A 15,841-nucleotide genomic window follows, 5' to 3' on the forward strand; every position below is an offset into this window, starting at 1 on the left:
TAAGAAAATTAAATAGTACTGATATTCGCATTTTATAGGGGGATTAATAAGTTTCGTTCAACCCTACTGACTTGCAAGTTGTAGAAGGTGGTGCCTCTCTGACTGGATTCAACGTGCTTAGAGAGTTTTATGGCTTGGATCCTATGGCTCAAGAAGATTCACTATACAAAGAGCAAGCAGAATTTATAAAGAGATCGCCACTGTTATGAAACACCAGAAGTAGACTTTGCACAGTCAGACTGAAGATAATGCAACATGACGCAAGCAAAAAGAGACAGGACTTGTATGCAGTTGCATGATCACTTACACATGCACACACGCCCACACACACACACACACACAAACAAACTAGGGTAAAGCTCTGCAGATATTAACCCTTTCACCAGCTATGTTCATGGAAATGCTTTCTTTAAGGCAGGAAGTATTTAAGTAAGGTACAGTTACCTTTATTTTATTCTTTGTACCTGTAAATCATTTGTACAGATTTAATGACAATTTCAAGAACATAAATAGTATCTTTAGAACATGTTTCCTAAATTAAGTTGCTAAAGTTCTGACCCACTGTGGAAGACATTCATTGAAAGGCTATCTAATACTTCTCTCTCTCTCTCTCTCTTTTTTTTTCTTAAATACAATCAGCAAACTTGTTGCCCCAGCACAGGGGAAAAGTTACTTTAATTTTTGTGGAAATGTGAGACAAAAACCATACAAAAATCCCTCCAATTCTTACCCATTAGTTGAAAAGCTTTTATTCACTTATGACTTGTTGAACTTGTAGATGTTCACTGTGGCAATGCATTCCCTGACCCTTGCCTTCTGATGGATTTTATCCTGACCTGTTTAGATGGATAAGAATCTGAACATGTTCAGCTGTCTTGAACCAAATGACTGGCATACAAATGAAAGGCAATTTTTTCCAGTGAAATGTCTGCCAAAAACAATAGTGAAATATGAAGGATGTGTGTGCAGCCCATGGCTTCCAGTTAAGCCTAGAACATAGCAGCATTGCCATTTGATTAGGATTTGTTTTTCTTAGCAATACAGATGATAAAGATATTTTAGCTGGGTAAGCAAATAAGACAATTCTCTCCCTCCTCTTACCCCCAACAGCCATGTACATAATTAACAATGATTCCTTTTCCAATGTACTGTTTCACCAGGAGAAGAAAAAGAACTAAGTGAATCTACCTTTTCTTCACATAAACAAATAATTGTTTTAAATTTTGGGATACTTTCCATAATGAGCTGAATCAAAAAAATCTATTTGAAAAATATATATTTATATAAAAAAAAATCATTAAGTTGTTTGCACGTGAAACATCAATTGTTAAGTTTATCTTTCATCTTTGATTCCACACCATTGTAGGAAACAGCTGGACCAAGCTTGCATGCTAATTAATCCTCAGACGCAAGAATTATAGGCATTTCACACTCTGCCCAGTGAAATGGCTAACCCTTCTTGACACAATCATGACTAGACAGTGATTCTGGAGCAACATCCTACCCTTAATACTGTCAGTTTCAAGCTATCAACCTGAAAAATCCTTGATAAGGCGAGATGATGTCACTGGGAATCAGTTAGCTGATGTGCCTAGAGTTCTGCAATACCATTTTGCTTAAGTTTTTTTATGCACCATTGATTAATAGAAAAAAATCCATGTGTGTGTTTTTCTTTTCTTTCCAAGTCGTTCTGTGCAATGACTTTGATAACTGTCACTTTTAAAAAGTAAACCATATGAGCCCTCACATTTCAACTGGCAGGGGGCTTATGTCCATTCTTTGTTTTTCCACCTTTATGGGTTTAAAAAAAAAAAGTTGTGTTGTCATAGATTCATGCGCAAGTGCTCTGGCCGTTTGGAAATCATGGGAAAGGCTTGTTTTTTATATGGCCCAGAGTTTGGTTGTCGTATTGGAAGTGGTGCTGAGGCCTCTCCACAAACTGTCACATCCATTTGTTCTATTCCACTTGTCTCCACTGGATATTCCACAGGTGTCTGCGTATTTGGTGCACTGGCCGAAGCACTTCTTCCCCAGAAATCCCCAGGGGAGAACTTTACAGGGCTTTAAGACAAAAAATATAAATTACTTAGCACTGAGGATATATGCAATGCTAAGACATTTCCTTCACACTGCAAGAAGTGGAGCATAAATGCCTGTTCTCTGAAGTATTTAGTTTTTGCTTCCCTTTTCCTGGTTTGAGAGAAGCATGTATCTGGGCTAGTTCCTACCAAAACTCACTATAAACTAGACACACTGACACTAGACTTTTCTCATTTGGCATTCACCACGTAACATGCTTGTAGGTATGTGGAAGAAGGGAGATTTTGCACTAACATTATTCTCATCATGAGCAGCACAGGAACACAGAGGATCCAGCAGCAGTTTTAAAGGATGGTGTATTGAAGTCACCAGAATGACAGGATGTACCAATAATGTGTATCAGGCAGATCACTCTTTCCTGTGCTGCCAAACATAAGCTTTCCTGCAGGGAAGCTGCTTGTAAAATGTGCAGAAAACATGTTGCGTTTAAAAATAAGCACCCTAGTTCTTTCAGAAAAAAAAGGTCAAACTCTTAATGTTTTTAATGGAGATCATTTACAATTGCTCACTGAAAAGTAATTTGTTAAAAAAAATTAAAAAATACCTGACTGGTGTCCTAGGACTGCCAATGAATCTGCGAGGTGATCGAATTTTTGGTTCAAAAGAAAACTTCTCTTTTACGCTTTCAAGTACGGATGGAGCCACATAAGTAAAACCCTGGAAGACATGAATAATTTCATTGTGATTGGTAGGAAAGGTTTATTTTTATGACCACAGAATCACAGAAACCTAGGGCCAGAAGGGACCTCAAGATGTCTGCTAGTCCAGCCCTCTGCACTGAGGTAGACCAAGTACACATAGACCATCCCTGACAAGTGTTTCTCCAACCTCTTCTTAAAAACCTCCAATGATGAGGATTTCACAACGTCCCCTGGAATCCTATTCCAAGGCTTAACTATACTTATAGCTAGAAAATTTTTCCTAACCCAGACATCCTAACCTAAGTGTCCTTTGCTGTAGATTAAGAACATAGACATGAAGAACAATTGATCACTATCCTCTTTGTAATAGCTCTTGAGACATATTTGAAGTCTTATCACGTTTCCCCTCAGTCGTCTTTTCTGAAGACCAGAAGTGGCCAGTTTCAACCTTGCCTCACAGGTCAGGTTTTCTAAACCTTTTATCATTTTTGTTACTCTCTTCCAGATTCGCTCCACATCTTTCTTAAAGTGTGGCACCCAGATCTGGACACAGTACTTCACCTGAGGCCTCACCAGTGCTGAGCAGACCGGAACAATTACCTCCAGAGTCTTACATAGAATCATAGAATATCTGGGTTGGAAGGGACCTCAGGAGGTCATCTAGTCCAACCCCCTGCTCAAAGCAGGACCAATTCCCAGAAAGATTTTTACCCCAAAATGGCCCCCTCAAGAATTGAACTCAAACCCTGGCTTTAGCAGGCCAATGCTCAAACCACTGATACAACACTCTTGTTAATATACACCAGAATGCTATTAGCCTTTTTCAGAACTGCATCACATTGACTCATACTGAATTTGCAATCCGCTAGAACCCCCAGATCTTTTCCAGAAGTACTTCTGCCTAGCCAGTTATTTCCCATTTTGTAGTTGTGCATTTGATTTTTCCTTCCTAAGCGTAAAACTTTGGACTTGTCTTTACTGAATTTCAACTTGTTGAATTCAGACCAATTCTCCAATTTGTCAAGGTCATTTTGAATTCTAATCCTGTCCTCTAAAGTGACCAAACCGATGGCTGGTACTACGACTCCTTAATTCCTTAGTTGGGGAATGCAAGTGTAATCCCCCTCCACGGATACATGCAGTGTGCTTGGGCAGCCCAGACATTGCTGTTCAGATTATAGATCCATATAAGCAATGCTCAAAGACAACATAATTTTGATCCACACTGTAACCACTCTGGACATAGTTCTCTCTGCATTCCTATTAAAGTAATGAGCAATTTCGCTCCTACTGCAATTAGAATTAGTGTCCATTTTACAACAAAATGTGAACAAGATTCCCTTTTTAAAATCTAGAATCTTATCATCCTGTGTAAAAATGAGGCTGTAACCCAGAATAAGTAAATATCAAAGGTTACAAGGCAAAATGGCCAAAAAGAAGCTACCCTTCTGCAAGGAGTAATATATTTAAAATTTTGATCTATTAGAACTTGTCTGACACAAATAGTTGTCACTTTTGTAAGTGGTAAGTTCAACCTTTTCTTTCCAGAGAAGGAATTCACTTGAAATGCACTATACCATTTCCAAACAAGAACACAATGTACCTCTCCAAAGTCAACACACACACACACACAGATCCCTGCCTCACTTACCAGGAAGACCCGGTTGGCACTTTCACTGAGAGTTGAGTCATCTGGGCTATCAACAGGTGTCTGACGTGTAAACTTTGAATCAAACTGGCTCACATCCTCTTCGGATTGCTTTGCAAAAACAAAATGATTAAGGGTTTATAATACAGATATCAACCAAATGGCTTAGCGGTGATCAGTGAAGCCTCTGGATGGAGTTCATCCCACAGGTTTTTGGAAGAGCTCTGCTGTAGTAAAACCTTGGAGAGGAGTCGGAATCCTGCTGTTGCCAGTGGGAGGTCACTATGGGCACTGACACTGAGAAATAAAGGCAAGGGGAGGGGCAAGAATTATGGATCAAAAAGGAACACAAAATTAAAAAGATGCCTTTAAAATAATCTCAAATTACAATAGAAACAAATGCCAGGTTCTTGTGAGAGCTAAACATTGGGTCACTCCCAGTATGGAAGTTACACCAGTTAGTCTACTGGAATTTCACACACTAAATAATTCAGCACATTTTCATAGATGCAAAAATGCTCGTCTTGCTAAGGACAGGAAGCATTATTTGAAAAAAATGACTAGCAAGTAACTGTCTACTGTTCAGCTGAGGACCTGAACAGATTTTTCCAATGGCAGTTCTCCCAATTTATGTTTTCTCACAGATCCCTGAATGATTGTTAAATCAGCCTCACAATTATACAGATATCTTGCCTTACTTTAGCAATCTGGTTAGTATAACTGATAACTTCAGCAAATTCTGTAGTTTGCTTATCAGATGCAAGTTCAGTCATCGTGTACAGGTGACATTTTCATAAATATCAGCCTCTTTTTTGAACTTCAGTCCAATAGATTAGGGGCTTGGGCCTTATTAACAATATTGCCATATTAAGATTAAAGTTAAATCATGCTTGTAAAACTATGTGCAAGATAAATATTAGTGAGGTAACACTCAAGATGTTGAATAAAGTGACTTGATTCACATTTTACTGAGTGACTATATAAAATTTTAGTTTCAGTCCAGTATTGGCTGCATGTTTGATGCTTAGAAACAAATTCAGAAGTAAGAATTGCATCTCTGAGTCTGTAAAGTAAGAATTGCATCTCTGAGTCTGTATAGCCAGAAGGTTACAAATAAGAGGATGTAAAATTGAAATGGAACTGCTCCACTTCTTCCACAATCTGGGATTAATGGAAAATAATCAGTAAAACTAAGAATGAAGAGTCTACACTGGCTCTGTTCAGTAACTCCTCACTTAACGTCCTCCCACTTAACGTTGTTTTAAAGTTACGTTGCTGTTCAAATAGGGAACATGCTCGTTTAAAATTGTGCAATGCTCCCTTATAATGTCATTTGGCTGTCTGCTCTGTCCACCACTTCTAAGAGTCTGTGGAAGAGTAGCGACTTTACAAGGGAGCATTGCACACGTTCCTCTTCTCTACCTCCCTCCCAGCGCTTCCTCCACTGTCTCCACTCCTCCCACTCCCTCCCAGAAAGTCCAGTTTAGGACTGGGGGGAGCGGGGATGCGGCTGCTCCAGAGAGGAGGTGGAGTGGAGGTGGGCCTGGAGTCGAGTGGGGAAAGGAAGAGGTGGGCCTGGAGCATCCCTCAGCAAAATTGGCACCTGTTCTTCTCCGCAGAAGCTGCCTCTGCAGCTGCAAAGGTGCTTCCTAGTGTCCTTGCCTGCAGTGGGCTGTGCCTGTGTGGGATAAGCCACGGGCACTTCTAAACCACAGTACAGTACTGTACAGTATAGAATGCCTTTTGTCTGCCCCCCAAAAATTTCCTTGGACTCTGACCCCCTGCATTTACATTAAATCTTCTGGAAAAACTGGATTCATTTAACATCGTTTCACTGAAAGATGGCATTTCTCAGGAACATAACTACAACATTAAGTGAGGAGTTACCGTACTGAGTTTCCCGAGCCTGTCCACTTAAAAAAAGCAAGCTCCTCGTGCCCCCCCACCCCACCCCCGAGCGCAGAGAGAGTACTTGAGATGGGAGGAACACAGTAATGCTATCCAGTGTCCTTAGTACAATGGCAAGTGTCTGTGGACAAGCAGTCATGACAAGCCCTTTTAATTCTTGAGTGTTTTACTGGCATCAGTTCTCAAAAGTGCCCTATGGAATGTCCTGAGATGGGTGGTTTCTTCTAACCCTAGCTCTGATAGCAATGCTACATCTGAGTACCAGTAACTGAAGTTGTTTTGATTAAGTGTGCAGCTTTTACAATACTATGAGCAGAGGTTCTCAAACTGTAATATATGGGTCAGTTTATCAGAGTATAAATCCATTATAACTGAGTAGTTACAAAGGTAGCATGACAAGTACTTTTGAATTTTAGATCCAATACGGTAAGTCAAAGTTTGAGAACTGTTGCTAAAAGGCATACAAGGAACAAACAAACAATTTACTGTATTCCCAGTACATACCAATAATGGTTTAAAGGGAGGTTCCACCTTCCGAGCTAGCAGCTCTTCCCAGTTAATGTGTCTGAAGAAAGGGTGAACCTAAGAAAATTCACAAGAATGAAAAGCATAATTGGTCTTCCTGGCAGAAATTAAGAATGGATACTTGGCGACCTTGTAGATAGGAAAATGAGCTATATTTTCTAATGTTCATACAGCAAGCTAAGATGAGAATATCTGAGGAATAATAAACTAGGTCTTTTTAGACCTCAACTTTGGGCTCCTTTCCTTCAAAAACTGTGTGCACTTCAAGTGCAGCATCTATTATTTGTCCTACAGTGCTCTTTAGAATAGTCACGAATAGCTTAAAATTGTCACTGAAAAATTCTTAAACATAAACTTTCAGTAAAATGTGTGATTGTATCAGGATTTCCTCATGAGACTGCCTCAATCTAACAAAAATTAGTTCTAAATTCACAGTTCATTATGTACATGTCACTAGCAGTGAAATAGTGGATTAAAAGAAAATGGCAGCTGGAGGTTTAATGAAATGTAGACTGTGAATTTCATTTGCCTACACATCAAATCTGATGTCATTCTATTGACTGAAAATGTATGAGATGGAGTAATACCACGGTCACTTGATTGTTTATGATTTCAGTGTGATAATACATATGAGCTTCTTAGGGATATTACATCCCAAATGTACTTAACTTCATAGATGCAAAAATCTACTACCACCAACAATCAAAGACTGTATGTATGACAGATGTATTGGCTTTTTAGAAAGTGACACTTTCTAAATAGAGTCAAGTATCAGAGGGGTAGCCGTGTTAGTCTGGACTTGTAGAAAGTGACAAAGAGTCCTGTGGCACCTTACAGACTAACAGACCTATTGGAGCATAAGCTTTCATGGGTGAACATCCAACGAAGTGGGTAATCACCTACGAAAGCTTATGCTCCAGTAGGTCTGTTAGTCTATAAGGTGCCACAGGACTCTTTGTTGCTTTCTAAACAGAGAAATTTGGGGAAATTTGCCATCCTTTAGAACACAAGGATGACTGACAATGATTTGTCAAAGATTCTCAGTACCTGATATCTCATCATCTGCTACAACTTGCTGGGAATGGTGAAATATTACCATTCTGCACATTATGCCTATTGTCACTTTTATGCCTATGTAGGCTTTCGTTTTGCTTATTATTCTTTTAGTTTCTGATCTGTTCAAGTTACAGAAGAAATTAACTCCATATTACCAATCTAGGTGATGTGCCAAGCACATCTACATCTCTTGAAACTATTTCAGATGAATTTCTAATAGCAATGTCATAAAAACTGACATAATTAACCATAGAACTATTAAAACATAGAATGATGTGAGTTGTACAGGAGATGTTTAAATATAGCCACAAAACCCAACCTGTGTAGGCTGGGGACAAACTTTAAATAATTTTGTAGTAGATGAAATAATTGAGTTACACCTGTTTCACATTAGGAGTGCAAAATGTAACATCTTTGTGAAAGACACTCAACCCCAAATGCAATAATGTGTCGGTTATTCAGCAATCCACTAGAATACCACAATGTATCAATTTGTTCAGTGAGTAACTGATAAAGAAAGGGGGACATGGGATGTAGGAAAGTGAAAAAAAATTGAAGGGGAGAAGACCAATTAAATCCTCAGGACCCCATCCTTCACCCCGCTGTTTCCTTGAGACTTTTACTATTTAGATGTCTATCTAACCCTTCCTTAAATTCCTCAGAGGAAACATTTGACCATTTGTCTAAATCCCTCCCTCTGCTCTCACCGTGCTTCAGAGAATGACATGTTCTCCCATGTCTATTCTTCTTGGACTATCCTTGAATCTTGTTTCTCAATAAGATAATCAAGAGAAATTAAACAAGATCTACCTGAACTTCTCCAGCATCTCCAGAACCAGCTCCTAGACGTGAGGCAGCATTTCTTTTTAGCAGCTTAGACAAGAAAAACACCAAGGAAATAAAAATTTATTGAAATGGTCAAACAATTTTTGAAGAGTATTTCTACTGAAAATCATTAATAGAAACACTTTACATCCGTGTTAAATTATTTGAACTAATCATGTAGTAGTTACAATAATGGAAGATATTCAAATCGTAATTTCATTGTAAGCATGTGTGCTGTTCTAGCCATGCTGGTCCCAGGACACTAGAGACAAGGTGGGTGTGATCTCTCTTATTGAACCACTTCTGTTGGAGAGAGCAGCTTTTGATCTTACACAGAAGAAGATCTCTGCGTAAGCTCGAAAGCTTGTCTCTCTCTCCAAAAAAAGCTCGTCCAAAAAACGACATTATCTCACCCACACTGTCTCTGCTAACAATCTTAAGGCAGTTCTCAGAACAACTTTAGAATTGTGTTTTCAAACAAAGCATTATTTTCTGCCTCATGCAACTTGAAGACTGAACCGAGCTCCATTAAAAGATTCAGGGTATGGCTACACTCGAAACTTCCAAGCGCTGCCGTGGTGGCGCTTTGAAGTGTAAGTGTGGTCGCAGAGCCAGCGCTGGGAGAGAGCTCTCTCAGCGCTGCATGTACTCCACCTCCTCATGGGGATTAGCTTGCAGCGCTGGGAGCCGTGCTCCCAGCGCTGCGGCACTGTTTACACTGGTGCTTTACAGAGCTATATCTTGCAGCGCTCAGGGGGGTGTTTTTTTCACACCCCTGAGCGAGACAGTTGCAGCGCTGCAAAGCACCAGTGTAGCCAAGGCCTCAGTTGATTGAAATATAGTAGCACTATGATTCACGTGGGAAAAAGCAGTACAGCAATATTGATCAGTATGTTTCTAGTATCTGCATACACATGTAGGTTTAACATTAATTAAAACTTTACCTTTTTAAGCAGATCTCTGGCTTCTTGCGTGAGGTAGGGAGGCAAGTTGAGTTTACATTTGAGAATCTTGTCAATGGTTTTCTTTCGGTTCTCCCCAGTAAACGGGGGCTGAAAAACATCATTGCAGTGTGAAGAAAACCACGTGAAAAACTCTAGCACAGTTGTTATAGACTCATCGACTTTAAGGTCAGAAGAGACCATTATGATCATCTAGTCTGACCTCCTGCACAACGCAGGCCACAGAATCTCACCCACCCACTTCTATAACAAACCCCTAACCTATCTTTAACTTTATTGCACTGCAACCCCGCTCCTGATAACAAAAATTACCACGTGACCCCCAGTGTCCAGTGTTACTCCAGAATAGTTAATATTTTAAATAAAAAATGCATTGCAAGCAGGGTCATTACATGGGGCCCCATGTCACAGGGGGCCCTGTGAAACCAAGTAACTCAGGCTTTGGCTTCAGCCCTCCACAGAGGGGTTCGGGCTTCAGCTTTCTGCTCTTGGCCCCTAGGAGTCTAATGCCAGCCCTGCCTAGGCAACCCCATTGAGATGAACTTGTGACCCACAGTAACTAACAAATACCTGTTCAGCTCTCTTCGTTTGCATACATGGAACACGGCTAGTTTCAGCCACTTGTGAAACAGGGATATAATTGCTTCAAATGTGACTTCTAAATATTTGCTTGGGCTATTACAGAACAGCCCAAGACCATGGTTAAAAAGGTCTAGCCATTTTAGTTAGGTTTCTTACCAGCAGCTGATATAAGTACATACATATCTTATCTATGCCTACACCTGAACGTTAGCTTCAGTGATTAGTGATGTAGAATAAAATGTATGCAGTTTTTAACTGTGCACCTACTGCTCCAGTCAGCATGTCATACATCAGTGCCCCCAAACTCCACCAGTCCACAGCACGATTATGCCCACTTCTCATCAAGATTTCAGGGGCCCTAGAATGAGAAAAATTAGAAATATGAAAGTATTTTATTAAACACTCAATTACAGCTCAGGTTTCAAGTTTTTAAACATAATCCACATTTATAATCTGAAAGTTCCATAAATAACTGAACATATTGAACCATCAGTTAAAAAAGGTAAAATTTAGCCATTACCCCCAGACCAGAGTAATACTTTTCTGTTTCATCATGCAGCTCACATGTATTCTATTGTTCCACAGAAAGTGTGTGTGACTGTTCCATCATGAATAGATTCTTTACATAGTCCGAAGTCTGTTAGTTTTACATGACCTGAAATAAAAGAAAAAACACCTAATTCTAAAATCACTCCAAATTCTGACAGCGGAATTACATGCACATCAGCAACTGAACATATATGTAATTTATAAAATGGACAGTGCAAATATGTCTATTGCCTATAGTAACAAAACAGGACTCTTCCAGTAGGCATCAAAGTCGTCTTCTATTGATCTGATAAGACTGAAAAGTGACTTCTTAGTCATTTAAAAAAATCTTAGAACTATAGTCAGTGAAGATACAGGCTTATTTTTCCACGAAAAAGGGTTGTTATTTGGTGGAGAGGGAGAAAAACACAGCCAAGACACCAAGAGAATCTCAAACCCAGGAAAAAAATTGTTTTTTCATTTTCTGTTCTCATTACTTAGACCTATAGAAACTCAAAATAAACTAATTGTTCACATCTTATTGCAATCCTTCTACTAGTTAGATCGATGTTTCTTTGTGCCTAAGTAGCAGCCTCCTGACTGTTTTTATATGAACTTATTCCCATTCATGCAGAATCAAGTTGTTGATTATTTGCACAATGCACTAAGGTTTTTTTTTAATCATATACAAGTTTTTTACATATATGCAAACAATATCCCTATAAAAGACTGCACTGCTGCTGAGATGAAATCAAGACACCTAGTCTTATGCTTACTCCAGAATTTAGAAATCAAAATCAGTGTCACAATTCATTTCTAATTTATAACCTTCACTCTCCAGAACCACTATGCACTAGTAAACATTCACACTCAGTGAACAGCTTAAAAGTAGTCTTTTAGCTCTTTAATGTTAGGATTTGCTGGCACTAATCAATAGTGCTGCAAGCATTAGTGCTCAACACACACAGAGCTTTGAACTTGCTGCTACGATCAAGTAAAGTGACAGTTTTTTCCCTAATTGTTTCCTTTTAAAAAGCTAGAACATCAGTATTAGCACAGTTATTTGTGAAAATGAAAATTACAGAGCAGGTTTGAATTGAGATATCATGCACAGATGACTCAGCTGCATGAGAATATCCCACTAATCAACAGAAAAAAGTCTCCAGTGGGTTTACTCTAAAAGTCTCTTGCCCATTCCTAAAGTGCTGTAACTACTATAACGAACACCATGCCATGACTAGAGATTAGCAAATGGCAGCTACTTGTATAGGTGTATCAGGAAAAAAGAAGGATAACAGTAGTAACAGTTTTCTGAGGTAATTTTATATTATGCTGTGACCTGTGAGAAAGGATTTTGAGAGGATTATTGGCTACACAATTGTTTACTATATTTCCACCTTGACGATTAAGCATGATATTTTCCGGCTTCAGATCTCGATAGATGATTCCTTTTTGATGTAAGTGCCCCAAAGCCATTGAGATCTCTGCCAAGTAAAAGCTGAAACAAAAGGGATTTGATACAATTAAACTCATTCAACCACACAAAGCATCTTAAGCACTAAAACAATTATACTTGCTAGTACATAGCAAAGATTCCTTGAAAGTATAGTTAGATGTGCATCATAGAATAAAATTACTAGAATAATTGTGCTATTGAGGTTTATTTGCCAAAGGGCAGAGGGACACAATGGAATAACAAAATTACACCATCAATATTAGGTTAATTTGCTTAGTAGTTACTCTGTCTTGAATATTTTTGTTGCAATCTGAATTTGCTAGTCATTAAGTCTGGCTCTAAATTGATGCCCTGTTCTGGGAAACGAAGAGGAAAGCTCTGTGCTGCAGTGCTCTCTGTAGCATACAGCTGCAATCCTATGTACATCTGAGCTGTTCCAAAACACTCACAGCATATGTTGTGGGAAGATGGAACTTGTGTGCTGTGTAAAGCCTAATCAAGAAAGTGCACTTCATTTACCGAGATCATGTGTGAAATGTAGCTACTGAAAAGGCTCTCTAAGCAGAATGATCATTTACACAGAAGTTCAGTTCTTTCTTCACGTATGTGCTCAGAACAAGGAGGATAAATACAGTAATTACACCACTTCTAAAAGTGAACTGTAGCCAACAGAAGCTACAAACTTTTACCCAATGCACTCAAAGCAAGGTTTTGAACATTTCTTTCATGCAGAAGGTTCCCAGAAATTCAGGTGTAGGCTGACATTCCCCAATAAATCAAGTGCTTCCCCTCTGCAAGCACATGCCTAAGTTCCAGTAGAACATAATGACAACCTTCAATAGGGTGGGCAGTGAACCTTCTCACAGACTGTAACGCCATTCCTACACTAGCTGGTCAGAGATTCAGCAGAGTAAGGTATGTGGAACAGTCACCACCTCCATGAAAGACTAACTGAACTGCCTAGCTCACTAAACTAGATTATTAAAATACAGTTATATGTTTCTCTCTTGAATTCCACTAAGCCACAAAAATGCCAATTTTGTTTTACATACCAGGCTGTGTCTTCCATAAAAATTCCCTCTCGCTCTAACTGCATAAATAGTTCTCCTCCTACAAGGGGAAAATAAGATGTTTGAAGCAAGAATCCATACTTCTGTTACACTGCTACTGAAAACACATTTTTAATTTCTAATCATAATTAAAGAACTACACATTCCATTATCAAAAGGATAGATGATGGAATTATGCTCTGCAGAAGACTATTTTAATCCAGGGTTGTTAATATGTGAAAAGTGGGTGAACATTCACTAATACAGGAAGTATCAATTAGTAGTCAGAGGAGGACCCTGGAGACAGAATTCTTGGTATATGACAATTAGAAATTTCCCCTTCTTTACTTCCCTGTAAGATATTCTTAACATCAGTTTTGTGATGCAGTTTATATAGATTGAGTTACAGGTTAATTATGAAAATATGCAGAATAATTTAAGTCAACTATGAGAACTTAGCTGGATTTTATAAAGGGAAAAATTAAGAACTTTTCAGATTCTGGATTAAATAGGAGATACTGAAAAGCTCCTGTGTAGCAGAATTCAATATACTGACCACTGAGATACTCAAGGATGAGGTAGAGTTTTCCACCAGTCTGAAAGGCATAAATTAAATCTACAATGAAGGGATGCTTCACTTCCTCCAGGATATTACGCTCAGCTTTTGTGTGTGCTGTATCTTTTGCATTCCTTACAATCATTGCCTACAGAACAAAGAAAAATGACATGAGAGCAAAGAACATGGGATTCCTAAATGAGGCAGAATTCTACATAGGGTTCTATTTCCAATTTACAGAAGTCTCCACATAATTGTCACAACAACACTGAGTGAGCAACAGGATAAAAAACTGCTTAGTTTTTCTTGCATTATTGTTAAATATGAAATCTCACTCATGTTTTTAAAGTAATTAAAAATAGAGAGACCAATTGTCTAGAATCACACAATAGATGTTCGAGAAAATGTGATAATACATATTTCAATTTGAAATGGATGTAAAGATTAATTTTAATAAATTAATGACAAATGTTCAATCTTGGGACATTAGAACAATTATTATATAGTAATTACATTGCAAAGGGAACAAAAAAAACACCTTTTTTGGATTGGAAAATAGCCAAAAGAATGAAAGACCAAGTTACCTTTTTAAGAACTTTCATGGCAAAAATTTTTCCAATATTTGCTCCTGTTACTTTTCGTACTTGAAAAACCTATGGAACAAAAGTAAGTAAATTCCTTATAAGTCACAGTGTCAGTTAGAATTCTAATATTTACTTTAAATTCTTCTATTACCAACTGGTGATAAAGTTGTGCAACTGATCACAATCACTAAAGTTAATTTTGATCAAATGCATCGCCAATAAAAAAGAATGGTGACCTCATACTGGACACTGGCTTGCATCAGCTCATTGTTGCCTATGGAAAGGCAGAATTTTTCTGGAAACATATAGGACATATAACAGGGAGCCAACAAGAAAATTCTTTCATTGCCTCCAGTGTGATGGATAATGGATTTTCCAAGATGAAGATTTTGTACCTTTCCATAACCACCTTTGCCAAGTACACGTAGTAACTCAAAGCATTCTGGTCGGATCTTTTCTGGACCTCTGTTTACACTAGTTTCCGAAATCTCAAATTTTTCACAATGTTCCATGCCACTGAATAAAGACAAAACAGTATATTACAAAATCAACTCAAGTTAAAGAAAGAATAATCATGCAAATTTCTCTGCAGAAAGCACATTATATTCACTGGCACAACTGACAGTGTGCTTAGGAAATGTCCAGAATCGTAACATCAGGAATTCTATTAATGTGTATGTATACCCATGAGTGGCAGCTTGCATAATGCAGAAATTTGGAAAGTTCCTAGGATTCACAGAGTCATGCATTTCCTGAAATCACATTTTATAAAAGCGTACATGTTCTGACAACTGAAACAGGCACCCTTGGCAATTTAGTTAATTGAGGAGCATTGCTGCTACCTTTAAAATAAAAATTACGTTTATATATTCCATTAAAAGTTACAAGACTCCCAGGTGTGATTTGCAGGGTCATATTTACACGATGAAAGTCTTACTACCTTGCAAAAATAGTTAGGTAAGCTAAAATATGGTTCAATCTTGCCAAAGTAGAGGATTAACCCAATACTTAATGATGTTTCTAAATTATGCTAAATCCTGCAAAGTATAAATCAGTAACACAGTTTGGTTCTGTCTATGCTGACAAGATTGAATTGTGTTTTAGCTGTGTCACTACCATGTTCTCACTGAGCCTTCCAACATGATGCATTTTCAGACTTAGCCCCGAAGCAACCAAGATAGTTTTAATGAGACTTAAGGGCAGCAATGTTTTCTAGAAGACGAAGTCAGAACTCCTGAATTCTATTCACCTATCTGCCAGTGGTTTGCTATGTGAACTTGCAAACCAGAACTTCTCTATCATTGTCAGAACCTTCTGTAAAATGGAGATAATATCTATCACTTCACAGGAGGCTGCAAGATTTCATACAAGGAAATTGTTCAAACCAAAGTACGGCAGTTTTTAAACCCCCCCCCCTCCCC

The 15,841-nt window shown here is 38.4% G+C and overlaps 1 protein-coding gene across 1 annotated transcript in view; it reads right to left on the reverse strand.

Moving 5' to 3' along the window:
- Positions 1–615: 615 nt before the first annotated feature.
- The window catches only part of RPS6KB1 (ribosomal protein S6 kinase B1), a 20,615-nt gene continuing 5,389 nt past the window's right edge, over positions 616–15,841 (reverse strand). The window contains exons 2-14 of the mRNA XM_032784937.2: positions 14,816–14,936; positions 14,421–14,489; positions 13,837–13,984; positions 13,284–13,341; positions 12,173–12,273; positions 10,812–10,902; positions 10,515–10,605; positions 9,648–9,755; positions 8,689–8,751; positions 6,802–6,879; positions 4,393–4,500; positions 2,645–2,757; positions 616–2,061 (exon numbers count right to left, since the gene is read on the reverse strand). Of these exons, the coding sequence (XP_032640828.2) occupies positions 1,824–2,061; positions 2,645–2,757; positions 4,393–4,500; positions 6,802–6,879; positions 8,689–8,751; positions 9,648–9,755; positions 10,515–10,605; positions 10,812–10,902; positions 12,173–12,273; positions 13,284–13,341; positions 13,837–13,984; positions 14,421–14,489; positions 14,816–14,936 (1,387 nt within the window). The 3' untranslated portion in view covers positions 616–1,823. The remainder of the gene's footprint in view (positions 2,062–2,644; positions 2,758–4,392; positions 4,501–6,801; positions 6,880–8,688; positions 8,752–9,647; positions 9,756–10,514; positions 10,606–10,811; positions 10,903–12,172; positions 12,274–13,283; positions 13,342–13,836; positions 13,985–14,420; positions 14,490–14,815; positions 14,937–15,841) is intronic.

This window comes from Chelonoidis abingdonii, chromosome 20 (genome assembly GCF_003597395.2).
Source record: "Chelonoidis abingdonii isolate Lonesome George chromosome 20, CheloAbing_2.0, whole genome shotgun sequence".
NCBI classification, from domain to species: Eukaryota; Metazoa; Chordata; order Testudines; family Testudinidae; genus Chelonoidis; species Chelonoidis abingdonii.